General features: G+C 33.5%; 1 protein-coding gene across 31 annotated transcripts in view; it reads right to left on the bottom strand.

Annotated features, from left to right (window-relative positions):
* Positions 1-27,724, bottom strand: part of MAPK10 (mitogen-activated protein kinase 10) — a 580,859-nt gene that overhangs the window by 66,536 nt on the left and 486,599 nt on the right. For 24 of the 31 annotated variants that reach the window (XM_078366894.1, XM_054253622.2, XM_078366904.1 and 21 more), the window contains 5 exons: positions 23,145-23,274; positions 19,160-19,218; positions 18,075-18,213; positions 17,213-17,378; positions 14,683-14,754 (listed from right to left, as the gene is read on the bottom strand). In XM_078366894.1, the coding sequence (XP_078223020.1) occupies positions 14,683-14,754; positions 17,213-17,378; positions 18,075-18,213; positions 19,160-19,218; positions 23,145-23,274 (566 nt within the window). Of the gene's footprint in view, positions 1-5,720; positions 5,793-14,682; positions 14,755-17,212; positions 17,379-18,074; positions 18,214-19,159; positions 19,219-23,144; positions 23,275-27,724 lie in introns of all 31 variants that reach the window. The other 7 variants (XM_054253624.2, XM_078366907.1, XM_078366898.1 and 4 more) reach the window with 1 other exon arrangement.

Here is a 27,724-nt window from a genome sequence, read left to right as displayed (position 1 = left end):
TACACCATAGAACAGAAGGGAAACCATTGCCCTAAAGGGAAAGGCCAGTTCATATCAGAATTCATCACCTGCTAACTGAAGAGTCCTTGGGCCCTGAATAATCAGCAGCAATACCCAGGTGCTTTGTTGAGGGACGTGGGTAAAACTCTGAGACTTGCTGGCCTCAGGTGAGACTCGGCACATTCCCAATTGTGGTGACTATGGGGTAAGACAAAAAAGCAGAGAGAAAATAAAGGGGATTTTGTCTTGTACCTTAGGCATCAGCTTGGCCACAGTGTGGGTAGAGCACCAAGCAGGCTCCTGAGGTACCAGTTTCATGATTTGACTCTTGCATGGCATTTCTGGATCATTCAACTTGGAAAAGAAGTAAAACTATTCTTGTTTGCAGATTATATGACGTTATGTTTGCAAAAACAAAGACTCCATCAAAAAACCATTCAAATTGATAAACAAATTCAGTAAAGTTGCAGGATACAAAATTAACATACAAAAATCAGTAGCATTTCTATATGACAACAGTGAACAATCTGAAAAAGAAATCAAAAGAGTAATCCCATTTATAATATTTACAAATAAAATAAAGTACCTAAGAAGTAATTTAAGCAAACAAGTGGGAGATCTCTACAATAAAAACTCTAAAACACTGTTGAAAATGTTGAATAGAAAACAAAAAAATGGAAAGATATTATATATTCATGGATTGGAAAAGCAAATATTGTTAAAATGTCCATACTACCCAGAGCAATCTATGATTCAATGCAGTCCCTATCAAAATACCGGTGGGATTCTTCACATATAGAAAACACAATCCTACAGTTTATATGGAACCACAAAACACCCAGAATAGCCAAACTTATCCTAAGCAAAAAGAACAAAACCAGAGGAATCACATTACCCAACTTCAGATTATACTACAGAACTATAGTAACCAACAGCATGATACTGGCATAAAAACAGACACATAGAATAATAGAACAGAAAATAGAACCCAGAAACAAATCCACACACCTTCAGTGAATTCATTTTCAACAAAGCTTTCAAAAACATAAACTGGGGAAAACACAGTCCCCTCAATAAATCGTGTGGGAAAACTGGATATCTATATGCAGGAAAATAAAACTAGATCCCTATCTCTCACCATATACAAAAATCAAATCAAAATGGATTAAAGACATAAATGTAAGACTTTAAATTATCAATATTCTATCAGAAAACTTTAGGGAAATTCTCTAGAACATTGGGCAAAGATTTCTTGAGTAATACCTCCCAAACACAAGGAACGAAAGCAAAAATGGACAAACGGGATCCTATCAAGCTAAAAAGCTTCTGCACAGCACGAAAACAATCAACAAAGTGAAGAGACAACCTACAGAGTGAGAGAAAATATTTGCAAGCTACTCAAGTGATTAATAATCAGAATATATAAGGAGCTCAAACAACCCTATAGGAAAAAAATCTAATAATCTGAATAAAAATGGGCAAAAGATTTAAATAGACATTTCTCAAAAGAAGATAAGCAAATGACAAACAGGCATATGAAAAACTGCTAACATCACTGATCATCAGAGAAATGCAAATCAAAACTACAATGATATATCATCTCATCCCAGTTAAAATAGCTTATATTCAAAAACAGGCAACAACAAACACTGGGAAAGATGTGGAGGAAAGGGAACGCTTGTACACTCCTGGAACTGTAAGTTAGTATAATAACTATGGAGAACAGTTTTGTGGTTCCTCAGAAAACTAAAAATAGATCTACCATATGATCTGGCAATCCCACTGCTGGGTATATACCCAAAAGAAACAAAATCAGCATTTTGAAGAGATTTCTGCACTCCCATGTTTGTTGCGGCACTGTTCACAATAGCCAACATTTGGAAGCAACCTAAGCATCCATCAACAGATGAATGAATAAAGAAAATGTGGTACATTTTAAAATGTTAAGTGGCACAGAAATGTAAGGCACAGAAAGACAAACATTGCATGTTCTCACTTATAAGTGGGAGCTGAACAATGAGAACACATGGAAACAGGGAGGGGAATAATACACACTAGACCCTGTTGGGGGGCAGAGTGGGAAGAGGGAGAGCATTAGGAAAAATAGCTAATGGATGCTGAACTTAATACCTGTGATGGGTTGACAGATACAGCAAACCACCATGGTATGTTTACCTATGTAACAAACCTGCACATCCTGCACATGTACCCTGAAACTTAAAATTAAAATTAAAATTAATTTGTTTTGTTTTGAGACCTAGTCTTGCTCTGTCACCCAGGCCGGAGTGCAGTGGCTCAACCTTGGCTCACTGCAACCTACACCTCCCAGGTTCAAGGGATTCTCCTGCCTCAGCCTCCTGAGTAGCTAGGATTACAGGGACCCACCACCACATGCCCGGCTTATTTTTGTATTTTTAGTAGAGACGTGTTTTCACCATGTTGGTCAGGCTGGTCTTGAACCCCTGACTTTAGGTGATTTGCCCGCCTTGGTCTCCCAAAGTGCTGGGATTATAGGCTTGAGCCACTGAGTTGGCCATTAAATTAATTTTAAAAATCAGAACAATTGAACTCATGGAGATAGAGAGTAGAAGGATGGTTACCAGAGGCTGGAAAGGATAGCAGACCAGGTGGTGGGTGGGGACAGTTAATAGATAAAAGAAAAAGTTAGAAAGAATTAATAAGATCGAGTATTTGATAGCACAACAAGGTGACTACAGTAAATAATAATTTAATTGTACATTTTAAAATAACTATAATAGCATAATTAAATTGTTTGTAACATAAAGGATAAATATTTGAGGGGGTGGATATTCCATCTTCCATGATGTGATTATTATGCATTGCATGCCTGTATCTCATGTTCCCCATAAATATATATACCTATTATGTACCCAGAAAAATTAAAAATTAAAAAAAGATATGCATAGCTCATATTCCAAGAGCTTTTAGAAATTATTGTTTTGAGAATGCTTTTATAAAATGAGGATATATTTATTAAAAAACCATAACTCCTTATAATGTATTAAATAGGTGTATATTATACATATATATATCTCCAGCTCCATTTTAATGTCTCTATTTTACTAATAGATTTAGGTATAATTTTACTGTCTTTCAGATAACTCATTTCTAATAACAGAATTTTTAAAATCAGCAATGTTTTACATGTTCAGAGGTTAATTATTTGATATTCAGTGTTCCTAATTTGTTTGCTTTAAAAAGACTGATTTAAAACTTTAACCAAGTTTGAAATTATTAAGAGACCACAGCCCATAATTGTAAGACATACTTGAGAAAATGATTCCTATTTGTCCTCCAAGAATATATAAATATGTCCCCACACAAGAGCCCCATAAAGGACTTCATATCCAAATATCAAGGGCATTGAATGTGTGATACTGCCACATTACCAGAACCCTAAACAATTATTTACAGAAATTTTGACACCCAAATTATAAAATGATACACAAGCAACTTTTCCCAAGAAACTTTCTAAGAAATGTCAAATTGTATTTAATAAGCCAGTTGTAGAAATGTTTTAATTTTTTTAACTTATTTATTTTACTTGGGTGCATACTATATCTGGCATTTCTCCCCATGTTATCCCTCTCCTCCATCCCCTCCCTTCTCACCCCCCACACTGTCTCTCCCCTATCCCCACCAACTGCCCCTACTGTGTGATGCTCCTCTCCCAAACATAACAAAAGTCATTTTAAAACATTTATTTTAATTTACAGGTGGCAATTATTTATTTCGGTCACCAATTATTTAACCACAATGAACTTCTGGAAAAACTTTGTTCAAAACAAATTGAGTTGATTTTCATCAAATTATCTAAAATCAGCCAAAACGTAAAGACAATTTTATATTTATGCCCAAAGGCCAAACACAAGGTTATAATTGATTGGGAATAAAAGAAGTATTATTTTTTTAATCCTCCAGATTTTTAAGAAATCCAAGGGAATTTAGTTTTTATAAAGCCAGCATAGTTTCAACTAGTATTAACATTGATATGGTAAATTATATATGTCATTTAATAAAATGTATATTTAGAAAACAAAACAGCAATATAAACATTTTTTTAAAATGTGTGTCAAATGCAAGATTAGAAAAAACTTTTTAGTAAGAATAATCAGAAGCAAAAACAGTATAACTTTATTTTTAATGAAAGTATTTTAAGTTCTTTCTTGCAACAAAAATTGAGTGCCTAATTCAATCATTTCTGGAACTATTTATTTTAATATATAGAGAGAATATATGTATGAAACTATATATATATATATTTATGTATATATATAAAACAGATATAAATACTAATTCTTAAGTTTATACATTACATTATAAACATTAACTAGAAAATTGTAATGTAGGTGTTAGAAACTTAAAGCAAATGGCTAATTATAACATTCATGGATGCACCATATTAGTAATTAGATTTAGTCTAATAAGACATTAAAACCCCATTATTATAGGCTCAATTTTATTTTTGAAGTATGTTATTAAAGCAGAGGTTTTACCTTTAGTAGGATGAAAACATAAAACTTTCATAAGTGACTAAGTGTAGAGGGATATTTAACCAACTAAGGGAGTAACTAATTTTTAAGCCTGATGCTAGGACCCATGAACATACGTATACTAATCACAAATCACTATCCATATCTATTTAATACTGCAGAACCGCTGAAATCTTTTTGTTTGTTTATTTAGAGACAGGGTCGCACTCCGTTGCCTAGGCTGCAGTGCAGCGGCACAATCGCTGCTCACTGCAGCTTTGACCTTGAGGCTCGAGCTGTCCTCCCAGATAGTTTCTTTGTTCCTGAGACTACAGGTGCTGCCACTATGCCCAGCTAAATTTTTTATTTTTATTTTTTGTAGAGACAGGGATCTTGCTCTCTTGCCCAGGCTGGTCTCAAACTCCTGGGCTCAAGTAATCCTTCCACTTCAGCCTCCCAAAGTGTTGGGATTACAGGCATGTGCTGCCACATCCAGCCTTGATCTTTACATGTTAATTATTTGTTGCTTAAGAGAGAATCACTTTTAACTATTCAAGTGATTTCAATGTATTTCTTCAGATATTATATATAACATTATCAATTAATGAGGTTTTAATTATTGTACTTGTTAATAAAATGCAGAAAATAAGAGAAGGAATTAGAGATATTATTCCCATAAATGGAGTGAATAAGAAAAACAATTTTAGAAAAAAGTTGATCAGCTATAAAATGAAATTCACATGTATGCTTTCCGAATATATGTGAAAATAAACCAATTAGTATTTGTGAAGAGACATGAATCTGATAAAAATGCCCATGCCAAATGAATATTTCTCATTATGTCAAAGTATAACTCTTCAGTCTTAGAACTGAAAGACTTTTTTATTTATTATCTAGCTATGAATACATCTTAATTTTGAAACATTTACAATAACAAAAACATGAAAGAAGAGTACACAATGTTATTAGTTTGGTAGAACTGAATTTAGGCAGACCTTTTGATATCAGGTTGACTCTTTCATATTTGTTATCGTATTATCCACATAAGATCTTACTAGGAGACGAAATTACTCTGCCATAATGCCAGCTTGTAAATATTTGACGCTGAGTCTCACAGAAACTTTCTAGGGACAGTGAACAAATACCATAAGCAGTATTTCATCTGAGACAAAAGGGAATTAATTGAGAGTGACACCCAGAGATACCACGGGCTGCTAAGAAGGATACGATCAGTGCCAGGAAACAGCACTGCACCTTTTATCATTTCTCCCATGATGCACCCTACTGACCACATGTCAACTGAAAACAGAAATGAAATGAAGATAAACAAGAACACAGGAATAGAACAACAAATAAATGAAAACACTGGGCTACCCATGCCATAGAGCAATAGCCTGACTTTTCACTGACTGGATGAGAGGCCAGTCGCATGATCATTAGCATTTTAAATAGTGGAAAGGGGAGCACACAGACTGTCAAGGCCCGTTTCTGTCATATAACTGAACTAACAATGCTGCCCAATGCTACCTAAAGTAGAATAAGATTACATTGCAATTATAACTCAATGATTAATTTAGGTTTCAATTTAAAAGGTCTAATTTGCATTCATCTACTAGAATCCTACTGATTTTTATCATAAATTATTCTAGCTAGTGTTAATATGCAAATAGATTTCTTTTTTACTCTTGTATATATATTTGAGTAAGAAAAAAGAAAAGCTGAGCTGCCAGCAACCTCAAAAGAGTTACTTTTAGAAAACACATTTACTCTTATTTATAAATAAATACAGTTCCAGAAGTGAAAAGCCAGTTCAAGAATGAATGTTTCAGAATATGTTGTCTTAGTTTCATTGACTCCCATCAAAGGGGCATATTTCTCAGCAGGAAGCCTTGTCTTATTCTTATAAACACAGTTGCTTTATAATGATAAGAAATGCTAGCTTTCAAAATGGGATGGTTCAACGTGAAATAAACATGTCTAAAGAGCTGATTCTTCTTCTGAGACTGTGAATCTAAAGAAACCTGGAATTCAAGGTGAAAATACAATGAATATCTCTCTGCTATTGCCAGGTATCATCCAGAACTTAAAACCAGGAAGCCAGGGCAGAGTGCACACGGGAGGGACAAAATGGGGAAGGGTGAAGCAACAAAGTGATATCTCTTTCCTGAACTATACTTGGTTACTCATTTGTTTTACTTAAAAGTCAGAAAGAGAGAAAGGGCATACTTATGAGGAAAAATAAATAAACCAGAAGAATGAGGGATGTTGAGGGGGAGCAAATAGGGAAAGGCATTAAGATAGCAGCACAGTATAATTTTGCTCCACTTACTTTTCAAATTACATCTTGTAATTTGGCAGTGACCTTAAAGTGTTCCTCATGAGATTCATTCCAATGTGAAAATCTCACTCAGGTTAAACCCAAAGTTTCCATTGTTTGATTTAACACCTAAACAAAATGATCACTGCAAAGAAATGGTTACAGCTTTGAGGGTGATAAGCATACCCAAAGAAGCAAATTTGTTTGCTTCCAGTTTCGGAAAGCAACTGACATGCAAAAATATCAGGGAAAGATAGAGCAAACAGTTGTGCACCCCTTTATTATGAACGTGTTTGTAATTTCAAGTAATATCTGTCTCACAACAGGTTGGTATTGAGAAATCTTTGATTAAAGAAGAAAAAATCTGAAAAATATTTATTGTTAAATCGCAAGTATTCTTATCATACTGTCCAAAGAGACCAGTTTGACAAAATTGCTATTTATGGTATATCTATATCTTATAGATGTTGTGGAAGAGATACACAAAAAATATTGAGACCAAAAAACTCAATACGCAGTGTTTTCTCTTGCCTGTCTCCATTCAAACATTTAGAAAAAATTGTTTCTGCCATGAAGCTGTCTGGGACTTAGGAAGCATCTATTTCTATTTCTTATTTAGTACAAAACTGATTTTTATAATATCCCTGGCAGATATACTCATCTTTCTCTGCTAGAGAACCGACTCCATTGCTTTCTAACTGTGTAACCTTGGCCAGGTTACTTCTCTCTAAACCTCAATTTTATCCTCTAAAATATTGATGATAAACTGCATTTATTATACAGAGTTTTATGAAAGACTTGAAAAGTTATGTCTGGTAAAGATCCTTGCACAATTCCCTGGTACATAGTAAGTCCCCAGTAAATATTATTTATGCATCATCATGTATTAAATAACATTAAAATTATATTTAGGAATTAAATATATATGGAAAAGGTTTATTTATTTTAAATTTACATAATTGTATTATATATTTACATCTATAATAAAGAAGTCTTTCCAGTGGAGGAAACTCACTACTCACTAGGCAATCTCTTTTATTATTGAAACCACTTAGAAAGGCATGCTACATATTGAATCACATTGACTCTCTGGAACTTCTCTTCACTATGTAAATAGGAAGGACCTTGTTTCCTCATCCATATAATAACCTTAAAATATGTAACTATAACCTGTAATCCCTAACCATACCTCTCTTAAAACTGGCTGATTTTAACTTTCAGGCTAAAATCCCTTTTTTGTGTGTGTTTGTTTGTTTTTGTTTTTACTGTTCTTCATATGCCTTTAAACACCAGCAACAGCAATAACAACAGATGGCCTAAACGGAATTCTATTCTCTATGTTGCCTTAGCCTCAATTGGTTCTATACAGTTGTTAATTTAATAACTGCTATTAATAACTAGTATATCTCCCAGTTCTCTTTTTTGTGTGGGGGATCTAGGAGATATTCCAATGTAAAAGAAGAGCATTTATTTGAAATGTATCTTTAATAGATTTAATAGATCACAAAGCTTTTGCATAAAAATAATGCAGAGATAAAAGCTCTAGATCTGAAATTCTGATGTACATATTGAATTTCATTTTCTTTATTTTAATAAATCTTTCTGGGTGAAAATATCCTAGAACTCTTTCTAATTCCCATTTTAACTTTACTCACCATTCTCTCTTCCCAGAGTATATTTATATCTATGCTGCCAAAGTGCTAAGCTTTGTGCCTAGAAATGATAAGCTCTGTTACCTTACATTACAAAAATTGAATATATACACATACATTTATATAGATTTTTACATACTCAAGACAGGATTATGGCCCAAGATAAAGCCATTGTACCAAAATTCATGAATTTGTCATCCCCACTAGCAAATAATATGTAATAAAAGAATTTTATATCAACTCCTATTGAACAGGAAGATGGTAAGCCTTCCCTCTACTGATTTATCTATATTAGGATACATAGATATACTAATATAATATGCATTTGTATATATTAGTGATATATATATTTTGCTAATCAAGGTAAGACTATTTTATGACATTGTCAAGTATTATAATGAATAGAGACTGTGCATACACCTTAGAAGTAATTAGAAAATTCAATCACTGTTGGAAACTGGATTTTTATGCTTTCTGAGACAATCTAGTTTAGCATTTGGGTCTCTATGAGAGTTCTGCACACTAATGCTGCCAAGGTAGAATTCTGCTGGCTTTTAAAATTCTGACTCATCGCATTCTTCCATCATCATTCTATCATTTCCATAGGCAGAAGGCAGATTCATTTGCAATTGGAACACTCAGATAACTGAGTCACTTTCCTTAGAAGAAATGTTAAGTAGGTTTTGGTGTTACCAAAATATGGTTGTTAATTTTCTGAGTGAGAACCTCTGAAAATTTCGTGTCATGTTATTTGTCAGAAATTAGCTTGTACTAATTATATTTTTTCTATTTGTAACCAAGAGACAGACATGATGTAATGTAGGCCATGGGAGTAAAATCTAAATAAATGAAGAACTATATTGCTACTTCCACACTCAGTCTAATAGTTCAGATCACGATCCATAGTTAAATCATTTTTGGACTACCTAAGCTTCTATTCTGGAAAATGTTTCCTGTCTAGGAGATTATATGGCTCTTTTAACACAATTTCTGAGACTTATCCTGAATACACCTAAGTATACTTTCATTTAGAGTAGAATTTAGACAAATTTTCTTTCAATGAATAACTCAACATGATAGTAAGAATATTTAATATAGTTTTCTAAAATCAGAACATCACTTTGAAAACTAGTTCTGTAATAATTTTATAAAAATTGTTATAAAATTAAAAGTTATAAAATTAGAACATGTCTTTTAAAATTAGTTAACTCAGTTATACATCTAGTTATTTAACAAAAGGACCTTGTATTAAACTTCAGTTCAAAAATAGAATTCTAAGGATACTGACATACATAAATAAACTAAGAATGTACATATTTTGCTCATGTGAATCTAAGTAAGGAAAATAAGCAACAATTCACAAACTTAATGCTAAATATTGTAATGCCAGGAAATCAGAAAAAGACTTTCTCCTTAAGTCTACCTATTATAAACTTGCTTTTATTTCTTTACAACCTCAGAATCTCCAGCTCCCATTCTGGTGATTCCTGTCTCACATTTTCATAAAATAATAATAAAAGAGAAGAGTAGCAGGCAAACTAGTGGTAAACATGTATTATTTAAAATAAATGTATTCTTTTAAATACATTCAAATAATAAATTATTTTATTTTAAATATATATAAAATTATGTGCAATTTGCTTATAGATGTGAAAAAATACTTATTATACTTTCTCATCCTAACTTTATTTAAAGCCATACATTTTATATTGTTTTAAATAACCCTGTATTATCTTAATGGCACGAAACAGGGTTAGACTATATAGTAAGTTATTAGTTGCAAAAGTTTATTAGGAATTAAGCACTGTTATTTCAAAGAGGTAAGAAGAGTTTAAAAATATCTCTGTGCTAGATGGATATAACAATCTGTAACCATAAATTTTTGTTCATTTTACTTTGATCCTTCCTAATGTTCATATTTAAACTAAGAAAGATATAGCATTCAGTTAATTTGTGGGTGTTTTCTTTATTTCTTCAAATATACTTTTGAAAAACCATTTACCTGTTCCTTAATAACTTGGCTCCCTGGCAAGGTTATATGTATATCCCATTCATCCTAATTGCAATTTCTTGTACTTCAGAGGAAGAGGCTAGAGGAGCTATTTTAGCAGTCCAGCTGTTAGCTTTGGATATAATATACTTGAGGTTTAGAATTTTCAAATAAGTGTGGTGTGCCTGTTTTTAACTTTACCATATCCAGAGAATATTGGCCAAGAACTTAGATAAAGGAACATCACAGGGTTTGCTCAAAGAAGGTGCTACCATTTGAAGTAGAATGGAAAAAATAAGGTTGAAAAATGCATCTAAAAGAAAGTTTGAGGAAAGGACTCATGAGAAGTATACTGGGACTACAGGAGCCTTTGATAATCAAGAAGATGGCATGCCCTCGTTGGGGTTTGGGGTGGGTGAAGGCAGTGAGTGACTGGATAGTTCTTAGAAAAAAACTTCTAAGGAAGCATTGTAAAACTGCTTTCCTGTAAATTTTACTGAAAGGAACAAAATCTGAGTGAAGCTAAAGCTGCTGATTTATCTGTTCTTTGGACTACATAAAGAAAATAATGGACTTGGCATGTTTACTACTCTCTAACTTGAAAGTCAGCATGGGTTTAAGAATGCTTAGATAAGAATATTTAGTAATACATTTAAATATGAATGTACATTATAATATTATATATATAAACTACATTATGTCAAAATATATGCTATGAAATGTTTTAATCATAAAACTAAAGTGAAAATTAAGTGTATGATAGTATATGTATAATAAAAAACACTTTATACAAGAAAAATAAGTGTTAAGTGATCCTTTGGATATTACTTAGCAAACTAATAGGTTGAAAAGCAAATATGTATTGTTTATTTTGTTCAATTTTGTTTACTTTGCCAACATTCTAATTTAGTAGCCAAGACAATTCCCTGTGATATCATCTAGAGCCTATTAACCACCAAGAAACCCTCACAGTGTTCCTCAAAATGCAAAGATAGGGGAAATGCGGGAAAGTAGTTAAACTTCAGTCATCAATGACAATTTCATAAGATTCTCTGATTTGTCAAGACATTTTATTATTTTTGCTTGGGGTTCAAGTTTAAAAGTTCCGTGAAGAGAGAAGAAAAATGCTGATTATGATGATAGTATTACCATACCATTTTTCAGCCTCAAAGTAATTTAGTATAAATTACTCTGAATAATTCTAGGTGAAAGTCATGTGAACCTCTGATTGTTTTTTAACATTTCTGCAGAATCTTGGAAGTAGTCAAGGTATCAATTAGCATATTCTTAGCTTTGATATTACTTCCAATAAATGTTAGACTCATTTCAATATGCTTAAAATTGTGTAATTCTTCTGCCCATAAATACCCTGAATCGGCCCTCAGCCTTGTGTTTCATAGTCATAGTTTGGGAGGTTATCTGACTGCTCAATTGTTGGTAGAAAGCCCTGTGCATAAAATGATATTAATTTCATTTAAATATTAATAAAACAATTCCACTCAAAGTTGTTTAATAGAGATTCCTATAGGTTTGCTTATTTTTTAAATTTAATATAAAAATTAAGTCATAATTTTAATTATAGGTAAAATGAACTAAGAACTTAAATTCAAATGAAGACATTTTCAAAAAGGAAACTTTTATCTAACCTATTTCATTGGAAAATATTTACTCATATTTCTAAAATTTAACTTAAGCCAAAGGCTTTCCACTGTAGATGTCTTTATGTAATTTTTTTTAACTTTTAGGTCCACTTGCAGGGTGATTATCACATATGGCACTAGGCTATCAAAGGCTGCTATACTATGTAATAATCACTTGAGATAAAGAAATACAGATTGTAAACCTTTATTATAGTCTGTATTATTTGTATTAAAGATTATTTAAATGTTTAGGTTCATACATATCAAGGATATAAATGTTATGCATTTATTTTCACACAATTTAATTTCAGCTCTAAAAAATGTTTCCAAAACTAGGATAAAAAAGTGGGGGCTTCCAACAGAACAATTTTTAATAGAAAATAGAATTATCCAACATGGTGCTATTTTATTTGTTTGTTTGCTTGCTTTTCTGAAGGATTAGATTAAGTTTAAAACTTTTCGCTTTTTTCTCATTTTATTGGCTTTTAAATTTAAACTGTCAAAATAGAAGAAAAGCAATCCTCATAAATGCCTGAAGAGCAAAATAAGAACTCAGAGAACAACCTTGCTACATGAAATCAAGTGACATGTAACAAAAAGTCACATGGAAATGAGAAAGTCTGTGGCTTTTTGCTTTCCACTGACGTGCATTGCAGAGATGTGGCTGTGCAACTTCACCCTGAGTATTGAGAGGTTCCTTTTTCATCTAAAATGTACTATACACCAAAGGCAAAAGCAAAAAGAAAATAATTCCTACTTTTGAATAAAGTCAGCACATTTAAATATGAATGTGCATTATAACATTGTTCAAATAAACTATGGTAGGTATATAATTGATCCCCAAACCATAGATATGTAAGTTAAAGTGAAATGAATTTTCCTAAGTAGCCATATCAAATTTGATGAGGAAAATGAGACTTCACACTATAGATAGGAAAGGAACATGGAGCAAACAGAGATTCAAGACTTTAAGATTGGTTATAAATAAATAGTTGCCATGTAGTTTTCTCATGTTCTAGAGCAGCACTGTCTAACAGAAAAATGACAATCACAAATGCCAATCATATTCGTAGTTTTAAGTCTAATGTCCATATTAAAAAGAATGAAACAGCTGAGTTTAATTTTAATAACATATATTTAACCCAATATATTTATAATGCTATCACCTTAACACAATCTATATGATTATTAATCATATATTTAACATACTTTTAGAAATATATTCAAAATCTGCTATGCATTTAACAACAAAACACATTTTCAATTTCAACTAGCTATAATTTCAAGTACTGAATACCCACATGTGGCTAGTGACTACCTACTAGACAGTGCGGTTCTAGAATATGTCATAACTCTTACATTACTAGTGGAATTTAGAGACTATCTCATTAACAACCAGCAGAATGAATAAATGTCTACCTAAATACAAGCTTATTATGGTATCCACTTCTTCTTGAGTCAACTTTTTGTTTTGTTTTGTTTTTTTGTATTTGACTTTTTAAATAATAAAAATCATAATGTTTCTTAAATAATAAAAGGATTCCTTAATAAACTTTCTTATCAATCAAATAGAATGGTTAATAGAGTTATGGGTCACATGGTTAGTGCCAATTTCCAAAACATCCATATGTAATAAATATACTAAATTCAATCCTGGCTTATAATTGTTAAAATTGTCAATTACGGTTGTACTTAGATTTGCACTAGTATTTGTAGTAAGATATTTTTGTATTTTTAAAAGTATATTATACTATTATATGTAAACTTTATTATCTGCATATTGTAAACACATATCTGTACCTTTACAGAGTGAACTTTTGGCCATTTAAGAATGTTTCAGCTCATTTGGTTTTTCCAAATCATAGATAGCTCTAGAGAAAATTTCTGATGGACTCTATTGTAGGACTCAATAGAACTTAAATCAAAATTGCTTTATTAAATTATAAATTTAGTTGGGAAAACAAGTATCTATGTGTATATCACATCTCCAAGTCAAGTGAGAGAAGTCTATTTTAAATTCTCCTGCCCACCAGCAACTTGAACAATAATTACAGTTTTTAAATGCAGAAGTGCATATTTTGAGGAGGATATGTTATATTGACCCGTTAAAGATTTGATTTAGTGTCAAGAGTAATTTAAATAACGAAGCCATAGTCAGAAGCTTAGAATGTCAGCAAGGGGAGAAATTTTATGCCTAAATATTGTAGAAGTACAAAATAGTTTTAGAAAGGAGATGGAAAATGATTTGCAAATAGTGACTTATTTTGCTAGTTATAAAGGTAAATATATTTTAATCATTTGGGATCTGGTGGCATCTGTTATTAAGGAAAAGTAGCATTTCTAGTTTTAGTTGCAGGCAAGAAAGTAATTTTAGAAGAAAAAAGCCCATTGAAATTTAATTTAAAGAAATCATTGTGGTAGGTAGTCTTCAGTACTGGTCAGATTATAGAACTCATCACTTTTTTTCATTACAATAACACCACTTACCCAACTTTTTGCTTCTATCTTTACTCTCCTGGTAAAATCATTATGTTTTTAAAAGGGAGAGAGAACAAAACAGGTAAAGCTGTAGCAAAAGGTATAAGGATACAGTCCCTTCCTGGAAAGAGGATTTTGTGGCGAACCATTTCTCCCATAATGCATCCCACAGACCATATATCCACTAGAACAGGAGAGAGAGGGTAGTGAAGAAAAGGAAGGAAAGTAAAGTTAACTAAGATAATTGACTTCTGAAGGAGGAGGAAAAAGAACAGTTTTATTAAAAGTACAATTTTCACCTCCCACCAAAAGTTGGCCAAAAGGTGAATTAAAACCAGCACTATGCTATTACATAAACAGTGTCTAATATAAGAACTCAAATTAATGTTTAAAAAACCATTACTCTGTGGGTGCCTTACATTGCCTCTCAATAGTACCACAATGTGGTGACATTGGTGACAGGGAAAAGCAATAGTTAAACCAAAAGTTCCATGGCAGGTAGGTGATAGCTAAAAGCCACCAAAGGGTTTTCTGGGTCATTTGCTGGATGTAGAGATAACAATATTAACCTGTAGGGGTGGCTATTTTCATTTTCTATTTCATTCAGTTACAGAGAATAGGGCAACAAGAGACCACCTTTTTTTTTGGTGGTGGTGGGGGGGGAGGGCAAAACAAGATAAATTCAACCAAATCCAAGAAACCAGGAAATGGCTGTAACTATGGTTTAGAGGCAAAAGAATTGGAATCCCTCGTATTTGGGACTTAGCTTTTCCTTCAGAAGTTTTTCCTTGTAAATAAACATCAGTTTTAGTTTCTGTTTGAAATATTTCAAGAAAAAAGACATATGATGAATTAGCACATGTATAAAGGAGTCATCTGGAAGGAACGTGAAAAAAGTATTAAAGGTGTTAAAAATTGTTATGTACATATATTTATTTCCAAATTATCAAACTTGTTAGGAAAACATGCTTTGCCTTTGCCTTGTCTTATCAATATTTACCTTCTTCCAACTTGCTTTGTATTATAGACAAAGGGAACCCTTGCTCCATGCGGAAGGTAGGTGGGGCTAGGTGCAGGGGACAGCGGGGCATGCCTGGCGTGGGAGCAAGCAGGTTTTTCTGCATGATAACCTTCCTTCCATTGGTGGGAGGGCAGCACCAGGGTGCCAGGCAGCCCTTTTCCGTGGACTTAGAGAAATCAAAAACCTAAGGCAGCAACTTGCAATTTCTTCTAGTGAGGGAAGGGAAAAGGATTTTAATACCAGCTATCTGTAGTACCAAGATCTGAAAAGCCCAAATAGGCAAATTCAGAACCCTCCCCCAACCCAGTCTCCTGAACATTCTTGATTCCTGACTTTGTTTCTCCTTTGACTTTTTAAAAATACCTTGCAAAAGAAGTATAAAAATGTCTTCTTTTCTGAATAAATTAGATGTGGTATTGCCTTGTGAGGAAGGCTAGATTCATCTTTTCTGAGTCAAAAGGGACCAGCACTCCAACATTGCCCACCAGGGTGAACCTGACCTTCATAAGAGCTGACTTTTTAACTTCCTCTATATAAATGCATACATACATTCTCTGTCTTCTAATCTAAGAGTATACAAAGAAGTTTCTGTAAACTTCAGTGGCCAGGGAATTTTCATTAAAGTACCCTGTAGCACCTGTACATAAAAATACTCGGATTATTTTTATAGAATTTATAAAAATAGACTGTTAAAAACTAAATAGAATATAAAAATAAATATGAAAGGTACATTGAATACATATACAATGCTAATTTAAGACTATTTTAATTCCTAAGTATATTGAATACGTTTTTCAATATGGTGCATTACTTGTAAGATATATTCTCATCAAAATAATACATTGCAATGCTTTCTAACAGGTATTTAATAAATCCTTTGTTTTAATCAACAACAGTCAATTGTAACACATTTTTAAGATTCTTTCCATACCTTCATTCTAAAGTGTTCATGAATATTAGATTTGCTTTAAGAAAGCAGTAGTGTCAAATTTGACATTTTCCTTTTTTACAATTTTTGGAATATATAAAGATTTACAGGCAACTGCTACTCTAAATATTTCTTACAGAGCAGCTTAAAGTATTACAGAAATTCTTATTCAATTTGAATAACTTGGATTATTTCAAAGTCGTCTGTGAAGATTTTTACTCCAAGGATTTGTGGCTTTTTTTTTTTTTTTTTTTTTTTTGCTTATCTTTTTCTAGAACTAGAGCCATCAATCTGAGACACAACATAAAAGCCAAATGGCTAAATGTGGTAGATTCCTTCCTGCTTTCGTACTCATGCTCAGCTGAGCTGCAACCCAAATAGCATTTTTTCTCAATATCTAGGCATGTGTGCCAATCAGTATCCACTTGACTTTAATCAGACTCCATTTAGAATTCTTTTTCACTATTAACATTTAGCGCTTTTCTAGCAAAGCTGACTTCTCAATAACACCCTTCACGTTTTTAATGAATGATTCTTACCAGTAGTATTTAAAAAAAAAAAAAACCTGAATATGCTATCTGGCAGCCTACTTTATAAAAGTCTGTTTGTGAAAGAGAACATTCCCCTTGGCTATCTAAAATGTATACCCGTTTTATTCATCATTTTGATGCCGCTCTTCAGAAGCATCCCTACCGTTCTCCTTGTAGCCCATCCCCAGGATGACCTCCGGGGCTCTGTAATAACGTGTCACCACATACGGAGTCATCATGAAGCTTGTGCCTGCTGTCCTGGCCAGTCCAAAGTCCAGGATTTTCAATGTGCAATCAGACTTGACTACAATGTTACTTGGTTTTAAATCCTAACAATAGGGATAAGGGAAAAAATTAAAAGCCAGCATCAAGTGAAACATGTTATTTTCATTGACTCAATCAACATAGCCATCTTGCAGTAGCATTGATGAGGTCCCCCTTGCCTACAGAGCCCTAGATAAGGCAAATGCTTACTGCTACAAATAAGTTAACTATTAGTTTTTTTATTTTAAAAAATCCCCAGAAAGTTTTTCAAACCCAGAAAAGAATTGTATTATCATTTACACAATTTACACTAATCTTGGGAAGAGGTTTTAGAAAAAGAAATATCATTTATTGTCTTCTGTTAGGTTTCTCCTTAGGACAATATAAATCAACTTATATATCATTTCTAGGCCTGACAGAAGAGATCAGGGCAGCTGTGTTTATCCTACCAGAAGCAACTATGGAAATGAATTGGCTTATTTCAGTTGTAAGTATGACCTCTGCCAATCAAGGAGCTGAAAGCATAAGGCTTCTAAGAAGCTGTGTCTCAATGAGCCGAAACATAACATTGAACAAACTCAACTACAATATAACTAGAATTTCCTTCTATAACTAGTGAACTAGGTGCTAATTTTAGTATCAAATAAATGAGGAAGTGTATTATATTTGACCAATGCCCATGTATAAAGAAAATAATCTACAGTTACTCTTCCTCTTCTCTTAAAGCATTTTCATTGTAATCCTAGAGAAGGTATTCTTACCCTGTGAATAATTCCAGCAGAGTGGAGGTGCTTAATGCCACACAGCATTTGGTACAGCAGGTAAGACATTCGCTCGTGGTCTAATTCCATCTGGATCACTTGACATAAGTTGGCATCCATCAGTTCCATTACTAAGTAACTAGAAGAGTAAATCCACAATGTTAGTTCCAGATTGCAAGATCGACGAAGTCCTTTGATTTAGTCAGAATTCTCTCCTAACTCTGTACGTCTTCTGAACTTCCTAGTTCTGACTTTGACAGAAGCAAGAATATCAAAATTTCCAAGTATTGCATGTGTGTTAGCTATAGGAACCATACCATAAGGTTGCTAGTAGAAGCAGCATTTATTAGTGTGTGGTTCGTCCTCATAGATTTTTTTCCCTTAATTGTGCTCTCACTTTCCCTTGTATTCCCTCAACTCTTTCATGAGTATTATAATTACAAATAAGAAAAAAATTCAAGACAGCCTCTTCCGTTAAATTCAATGCATCTGCGTTAAACACAAGGTGCTAGGGAACCACTTCCTCTCCTCCATCTGTTGTCACTACTGGTTAGACCCTTTGCACAGAATCAATGGCACTACAAAAAACAAAAGAATAAAGATAATTTTCACGTCCCTTTTATTACTATTTCTTCAGGTGGATTAACTCATTGTAAAAAGTTCATGGAAACTATTAATAATCATGAATAAATAAGCCTTACCTGATTGACCAAGAGCATGTAACAACTACGTATATAAAGCCACAAGGCCGAAAGGAGGCAGAATATCTTTCCAGGAAATAACACCATGAACACAATTTTCTCTACCTATCACAGGACCCCTTTCATTTGCCACCACCTCTTACCTCTTTTTGATCAGTACAAGGATTTCAACTCTGTCTCTCTCAACTCTGTCTCTCTCTCTCTCTCTCTCTCTCTCTCTCTCTCTCTCTCTCTCTCTCTCTCTCTCTCTCTCCTCTCTCTCTCTCTCTCTCTCTGTGTGTGTGTGTGTGTGTGTGTGTGTGTGTGTGTGTGTATGATTTTCCCTTGGGCTGTTTGAGTGCTGTGCTGTCTCTTCCTTCAGGAGTTTTGAGTTTTGTTACTTACACATCTTGGAACTCCTCCAGCGTTTTCTGGGGTGTGAAGACATTTAATAAACTAATGATCTGAAAGAGAGTGGAAGGGACAGAGAAAAGAGAGAAAGAAAAAAGAGAGAGAACGTATTATTTTTAAATTTTACTTCAACTCAAAGTCACTACTGCTATGGTAAAAATAGAGAAGTTGGAAATTTTCGGGAGCTGTCTCATAGATGATCTGTCTTAAAATTAATAATGCAACTAAAAATCTCAATACTTGGGCAGAAGAGTCAAAGAGATGCATAATTGTTACAATGCTTTCAAGTGTGATTCCTTGTGGCAGAATATAGGCCTTGGCGTGATTAAACAACAAAAAAAGGAATGCCATGTGAGAAGAGAGATGGCAGGAAAACACTCAATGAGACCTAGCAATGGGATACTTCTCCAGATGAACAAAGTGGTGTTCTTCATGATTTTTTTGTGTTGTTACTTCATTTTTTTTTAACTTCTACCTCACACTCAAATATTACTTAAACTAATGATCCAATAATATGTGTGGGGAAAGATGCATTCTAGAAGATACCAATGATGACTTTAATAGAAAATTATTTAAAAGTTATCTAAATTCAGTTAGAAGTTTTTTGTTTCGTACTTTATTTTATATATTAGCTAGCAAAGAAATTTACCTTCTAGCATAAGCAAATTTTTTAAAAACACTTTGTCACATTTCCAAATAGATTGCATACATCAATAACTCAAAATGTGCTTCCAACTAAATATTCTGTATTAACATACCAGTAGGAAATGAAAATAAAAACATATAGATAACAACCTTATACTCACAATATAGTTGCAACTATTTTACAAAAACTGGATAAGTACAAGATCAAGATAAAAGCAGCTTCAAAGCACCAATCAATGACTTTCAGTAAACTTTATAAATGATATAAAAACAGATAGAGTAATAAACACAAAACAAAATTAGTTTAAACAGCTGAAAAAATTGACTCAATTCTATGGAATGTTTTATGCCTCAAGTAGTTTTAACTTGTTGAGAAATTATTGACAAAAAAAATCACAGTACCATCAAATATTTTCTAGTATACATATTTATAGCAATAGTTGTAATATAGTGACACGCAAATTCGTGAAGCATTCCATATTTAAAAATAAAACGATTAGCTCTTCTAAAGCAAACTTGTAGTGTGGAATATTCATACAGAAATATAATTATTTTAAAATTATCTTTAAAACTTGCTATTAAAGGGCCATGTTATTCTGTATTCTCATAGTATCTCAGTGCCAGTGACTGTTGAAAAATACCTATGAAGTCCACCTTTCACTGGAACATCTACAGTGGGTCCATTTCTTAAGGACTTTATCAATCTCATACAGTAATTTATTTCATTTTGATATTTGTTCAAATAAAAACATTGGAGATTGTGTATAGAGCGCACATTACACCCACACAAACATTCACATGAGCACTCCTTAAAAATGGAAAAATGCTAACCCAGATCACCTGGTGAACAAATAATCTAGATAATCTAAAAAAACCTAGAAAATAGCATTATAATTTTAAATAAATCAAGATTTATTGTCCTAAAATGTAATTTTTCAAGGTCTATTCCCTACTATAGGTTCTTATTTTCCCATTTCCTATGACCTTGTTTTCTCACTTTTTACCCTTTGAGAATTTATCCTCTATCCTTCCTTCGCTCTTTTATAAATTTTAATTCCTACCAATAGCCAATTTAAAACATGCGTATTTAGAAGGAGATTATCACAGCTATTTCCATTTTAATTCAACAGTTTCCAGATAGGAATCTAAGTTCTTTTATCCTAGCACCTTGAGACACACAGATGTGAATCCATGTTTGTCAGGTCTCACAATCACTAGTTCCTAGAATTGAGTATTTATTTTATATTTTTAAAATAAGAATTCTAATCTAATTGTCAGCTGATGAGAAATACAGATAACGGGACCAAATTAACATCATAAGGAAGTATTTTCTAAACAGGTTTTCTTCACTATTATTAAAGATTAATGGGATTACTTTACCCTTCCTTTGCTTTCCACAGTATTAACTGAGTTCTACGTTCTTATTAATGTGGAATTTACACTTGGTTGTAAGTGAATTTCCTTTTCATAAAACATTCCAGAAATGTGTTTCTGTAGACTTCTGCATACATCCATACACACATAAAAGGAAGGTAGCAGGTGGGATGCTATTTATAAACTATCACTGCAATCTGGAACTCCTTTTTAGGCTTCCTAAATATGAGTCTCCAACATTGCAGTCTAGAATGGGAAATATTATTCTCTCAAACTGGCCAAGTAAGTGGGTATTTCTCCACACTGTATTGCATTACAGGGTCTGGAATGAGGACGAATTAATCATATGGAAAGTTTTCCATCGCTTGTATCAATTCATTTTCCATTGCCCATGTTATGTTCCATTCTCTTTGGTATAACAGAATGTATTGTATTGATCATGCGGCTAATCTTGCCCTTACCTTTATTTAACATACTGAAAGAACAAATTACTTTAGTATATAACCCTTTCTATTATTTCTGTATTCCTTTCTAGAAGTCTCATGTTTGTTGCATGGCCATATTAATTGTGGGTGTGCAGTTCATAAAATTTTCATTTCTTAGTGAGGTCTTTGCTGCTCAGCCTATTTAAAGGACAAACCTACCCCACCACACACTGACCAGCATTTTAAAATCTTCCTTCTTTGCTTTGCTTTGCTTAACTTAATAGAACTTACCTTCACCTGACATTTTACATATTGATCTATCTTATTGTGGACCTCCTTGTTCTTGCCAATAGACCATGAGTTCCACATGGGTGGGGATTTGTCTGTTTTTTTCACTGCTGTATCAACATCCAGACCATCTAGATCTGTGCCTGGCACATTTTATTCATTCAACACGTACATGTCAAAAGACTGAATTTAAAAATTATCAGGGTAGAGTAATAGAGGAAAAGAGAATTGGGGCCTGAATCTGCGTATTTGCCTTTCAAATATCTTTCAACTTAATACTAATACATTTGTGTCTTCTCAGTGCCACTGGTAGATGGCTAGCACTAGGACAAGATCCATGGTTTATAAAGCCACACTGGTAATGTGAGAACTCTGTAGGAAGTTATTATAGCTATTATACTTTACAATGATTTTACTTATAATAAAATTATTTTTTTAATTTTTAAGAAAATAAAATTTCATTTATAATAATTTATAATTTATTATTATATATTTATATGTAAACTGTATTCAATATATTTATTATAATTTATTTATTTTAAAATAATAAATTATCTCCTATTTATTTTTACTAAGAAGAAGTGGAGCACAGAAAGAATTCTAGAGGTCTCGGCCCGTGATTGAAGGAGCCTAGATTCTGAAGTGTAGAAAGTCCTTTAATGGTCTACCCAGCTGAGTTTCAATGAAAAAAAACTCTTGATCCTGTTCTCAAGTGCTTTGCAAATATGTACTTGCATATTTGCCCAGCCCTGAAATAAACAATGCCAACACAGAGTGGATTCACTGAACAATTGGAGGCTACTACTAGACTACAGCTGAAACAAAAAGGAGGTAACATGAATAAAACTCAACTGTTAGCAATTAAATCTAAATTATAAAGAAATGTAGCATGGTGCTTTGTAGGTTTTTTTTTTTTTTTTTTTTTGGTTTTGTTTCTCTTGTTTCTTTTTTGGAAAGCATGAAACTCTCAATTTGGAGTAAGATAACCAAATACGGTAAATTTTCTAACTAAGGAAATATTTATAAAATTCATCACTTCCACCTCACATGGTTTTTAGGTGATTTTTAAGCAGAAAGCTACCATGAGGACAAGGAAACCAAATGTAGCATATTGGCAGGATAAACACTTAAGAGGCAGGAATTGCAAAGGAAAGAAAGAAAGCCTTTCTTACTCAAGTACAGACACGTTTTCTTTTTCCAGTCTCACAAACTTCCACTGCCAAAAATTTAAAAATAACAAAACTCACGTTTTTATGGTTCACACACTTCATGAGGACCAGCTCCCGGTATGCTCTCTTGGCATGTGTTTGGTTCTGAAAGGGTCTGCTGAGCTTCTTAATGGCCACATTTCTGTCAAGGACAGCATCATACGCGGCACTGCAGAGATCCAAAAGCAACTCAGAATTAAAAACACAAGATTCCTTAGAACTCTTGCCTACCTGACTAACGATACAGGTAAAGAAAAGACTATTTTGGAACCTTACTCAGATACTGTCTGTGCTGGTCACATGCCAATCAGGCTGTAAGTAAAGATATGAGTAACTGGTATAAGAATATTCTACATGCTAGGAGGATGAAGAGTTGAAGAAAGGGAAAGAGAAGGGGAGAAGGAGGAAAAGAGGGCAAAGGAGAAGAAAAAGATCTTACTAAGAATATAGAACATAATTGCCTCAGTAAGTGGGTGGAAAAAAGAAGTAAGACAAGAATTCAAATTTCCCACTAGCCATGTGACTATGACAAATCATTCAATCTCTCTGAGCTTGAATTTCTCATCTGTTAATATATGATATTTAATTTTTTATATTTATAAAACTTCATTGTTCTTTGGTTGTTTTAAATGAACATGTTTTCTTTACCCATTCATAAGAACAAGGTGTTTTGTTTGTTTGTTTTTCTTTTTTAGAAACAGAGTCTCACTATGTTCCCCAGACTGGTCTTGAACTCCTGAGCTCAAGCTAACCTCCTGCCTCAGCCTACCTAGTAGTTGGGACTAAAGCCACATACCATGGCACCCAACTAAGAATCAATTTTTAAGGTGCGATGTTAATTGCCATAAAAGCATAGGTGGATGGATGATCACAGTGCACTCTAACGATAACAAAGCTCAAAATAAGAATGCAATCAGAGGGAATTTTAGAAACATAAATAACTGCATTTAAATACAAAGACAAAAATAAATGCTATTCACATGTGAAGCTTTCAAACCAAGAATAAAAATTTACAATGTTTTGAAAAAGCAATCTAAATATTTGGTGCTATTTCTCTCAGATGAAGAGTACGTGAGTTTAGAGATGATATGAGAAAGTGAGAGGCTGTTTTTGCCATTATACCTAATGATGGACTCACAAAATATCTGTGTCCCATCCCTGAGACTTTTGAGTTCTGTTGGGTTTTGTCTTAGTTGCCAGGAGGAAATGCAAACCAGAATCCACTACAACTGAACTACTAAATTAGAAGTAACATTGACCATTGAAGGCTCAAGACACAGAACTAGGAGCCAAAAATGGAATTGCTGTACTGTAAGACGATAGATTCACAAAATAAGGTTGAAAAAAGTCTTAGTGTTCACCTGGCCCATACCTCCATTTAATACTCATTCCTCTCTAAAATATGTCCATGAAAAGTTTCACCAATCTCTGCTTGCACACCTCCAAAAATATGGAAATCATTAAATCCAAGCAGCTCTTTCTATTGTTGGGCAGCTTTGAGACTAGAAATGCCATCATTCTAATAAGCAGAATAATCTTTCTGCCATTTCCACTGACTACTGTTAGTCCTGCCTTCCAGGAAAACTCAAAAGAAAATGTTTCCTTTCCATTATTAACCATAATATGTGAAATCTATTAAAAGGCTGTACACAATGCCTGACCTAGAGTATACACTCAGTAACTCTTGGCATTTAGCATTTTTTGCCTAAGTCTTTTCTTTCTTAAATTAAATATTACCAGTCCTCTACCACCACTTGTTGGAATGTGGTTTCAAGTCCCATCACCATCTCATCAGCTTCCTCTGAATAAACTAATGTGTCAATATGCTCTAAAAATATGGATCCTGCACTAAATAAATATTGCTACTCTGGGTATAGAGTGTAACTGAAGATTAGGATAGAGCTAATAACTCCTTCATTCATTCTTTCACTCATTCATTCAACAATCCTATTCTGACATAGTTAATACAGCTAAGTCTTTCCTGGATTTCTTTAATAATGACATCCCACACTATTTTGTTTTTCACTTTAAAAAAAATTTTTATTTTATATTAAGTTGCTGAGTACATGTGTGCAGGTTTGTTACATAGGAAATTATGTGACATGGTGGTTTGCTGTAGCTATCAACCAACACCTGAGTATTAATCCCAGCATGCATTAGCTGTTTTTCCCAGTGCTCTCCCTCCTCTGCTTCCTGGCCCCAACAGGCCCCAATGTGTGTGGTTCTCCACCCTGTGTCCATGTCTTCTCATTGTTCAGCTCCCATTTATAAGTGAGAACATGCAGTGTTTGGTTTTCTGTTCTTGTGTTAGTTTGTTGAAGATAATGGCTTCCAGCTCCATCTATGTCCCTGCAAAAGACAGGATGTCATTCCTTTTTATGACTGCACAGTATTTCATGGTGTATATGTACCACATTTTCTTTATTCAATCTATCATTGATGGGCATTTGGGTTGATTCCATGTCTTTGCTACTGTGCTTCAATGAACATATATGTGCATGTATCTTGATAACAGAATTATTTATATTCCTTTGAGTATATACCCTGTAGTGGGATTGGTGGGTCAAATGATATTTCTGTTTTTAGGTCTCTGAGGAATGCCACACTGTCTTCCACAATGATTAAAGTAATTTACATTCCCACCACCAGTGTAAAAGCCTTCCTATCTGCAGCCTCACCAGGATCTTTTCTTTCCTAACTTTTTAATAATCACCATTATGAATGGCATAAGATGGTATCTCATTGTAGTTTTGATTTGTATTTCTCTGATGACCAGTAATGTTGAGCTTTTTTTCATGTTTGTTGGCCACATGAATGTCTTCTTTTAAGAAGTGTCTATTCACGTCCTTTGCCTACTTTTTAATGGGACTGTTCTGTTTTTTCTTGTAAATCTGTTTAAGTTTCTTATAGACTCTGGATATTAGACTTTTATCAGATGGCTAGATTGCAAAAGTTTTCTCCCATTCTATAGGTTGTCTGTTTGCTCTGATGATAGTTTCTTTTGCTGTGAAGAAGCTCTTTAGTTTAATTAGATCCCATTTGTCATTTTTTGCTTTTGTTACAATTGCTTTTGCCTTTTCATCAGAAAATCTTTACCCATGCCTATGTCCTGAATGGTGTTGCCTAGACTTTCTTCCAGCGTTTTTATTGTTTTGGGTTTTACATTTAAATCTTTAATCCATCTTGAGTTAAGCTGTTTTCCCCCAGTACTTTTTATATAAGATGTAAGGAAGAGGTCCAGTTTCAATTTTCTGCATATGGCTAGTCAGTTTTCCCAGCACCATATATTAAATAGGAAATCCTCTCCCCATTGCTTGTTTTTGTCTGATTTATCAAAGATCAGATTGTTGTAGATGTGCAGTCTTATTTCTGAGCTCTCTATTCTGTTCCATTGGTCTATGAATCTTTTTTTTTTTTTTTTTTTTGGTACCAGTACCATGCTGTTTTGGTTATTGCAATTTTATAGTACTGTTTGAAGTCAGGTAGTGTGATGCCTTCAGCTTTGCTCTTTTGGCTTAGAATTGTCTTGGCTATTGGGCTCTTTTTTGGTTCCATATGGAGTTTTAAATAGTTTTTTCTAATTCTGTGAAGAATGTCAATGGTAGTTTAATGGGAATTACATTGAATCTATTAATTACTTTGGGCAGTATGGTCATTTTCATTATATTTGTTCTTCCTATCCATGAGCATGGAATGTTTTTTCATTCGTTCATGTCCTGATTTCCTTGAGCAGTCATTTGTAGTTCTCTTTGAAGAAGTCCTTCACATCCCTTGCTAGCTGTATTCCTAAGTATTTTATTCTCTTTGTAGCAATTGTGAATGGGAGTTCATTCATGATCTGGCTCTCTGCTTGTCTGTTGATGTATAGGAATGCTTGTGACTTTTGCACATTAAATTTGTATCCTGAAACTTTGCTAAAGTCACTTATCAGCAATAAGGGGCTTTTGGGCTGAGATGATGGTGTTTTCTAGATATAGGATTATGTCATCTGCAAACAAAGACAATTTAATTTCCTCCCTTCCTATTTGAATACCCTCTATTTCTTTCTCTTGCCTCATTGTCCTGGCCAGAATTTCCAATACTATGTTGAATAGGAGTGGTGAGAGAGGGCACCCTTGTCTTGTGTCAGTTTTCAGAGGGAGTGCTTCCAGCTTTTACCCATTCAGTGAGATAGTGGCTGTGGGTTTGCTGTAAATGGCTGATTATTTTGAGGTATGTTCCCTAGATACTTAGTTTATTGAGAGCTTTTTTAACATGAAGTGATGTTAAATTTTATTGAAAGCCTTTTTGAGATAATCATGTGGTTTTTGTCTTTAGTTCTGTTTGATGTAATGAATTGCATTTATTGATTTGCATATGTTAAACCAGCCTTGCATCTGGGGATGAAACCAACTTGATGTGGCGATAAGCTTTTAAATATGTTACTGGACTCAGTTTGCTAGTATCTTATGGAGGATTTTTGCATAAATGTTAATCAGGGATATTGGCCTGAAGTTTTATTTTTTTGGTTATAACTCTGCCTGGTTTTGGTATCAGGATAATGCTGGCCTCATGAAATGAGTTAGAGAGGAGTACCTCCTTTTCAATTGTTTGGACTAGTTTCAGAAGAAATAGTACCA

The sequence above is a fragment of the Callithrix jacchus genome, chromosome 3 (assembly GCF_049354715.1).
Source record: "Callithrix jacchus isolate 240 chromosome 3, calJac240_pri, whole genome shotgun sequence".
Lineage (NCBI taxonomy): Eukaryota > Metazoa > Chordata > Mammalia > Primates > Cebidae > Callithrix > Callithrix jacchus.
This window is presented reverse-complemented; position numbering and strand designations above follow the sequence as displayed.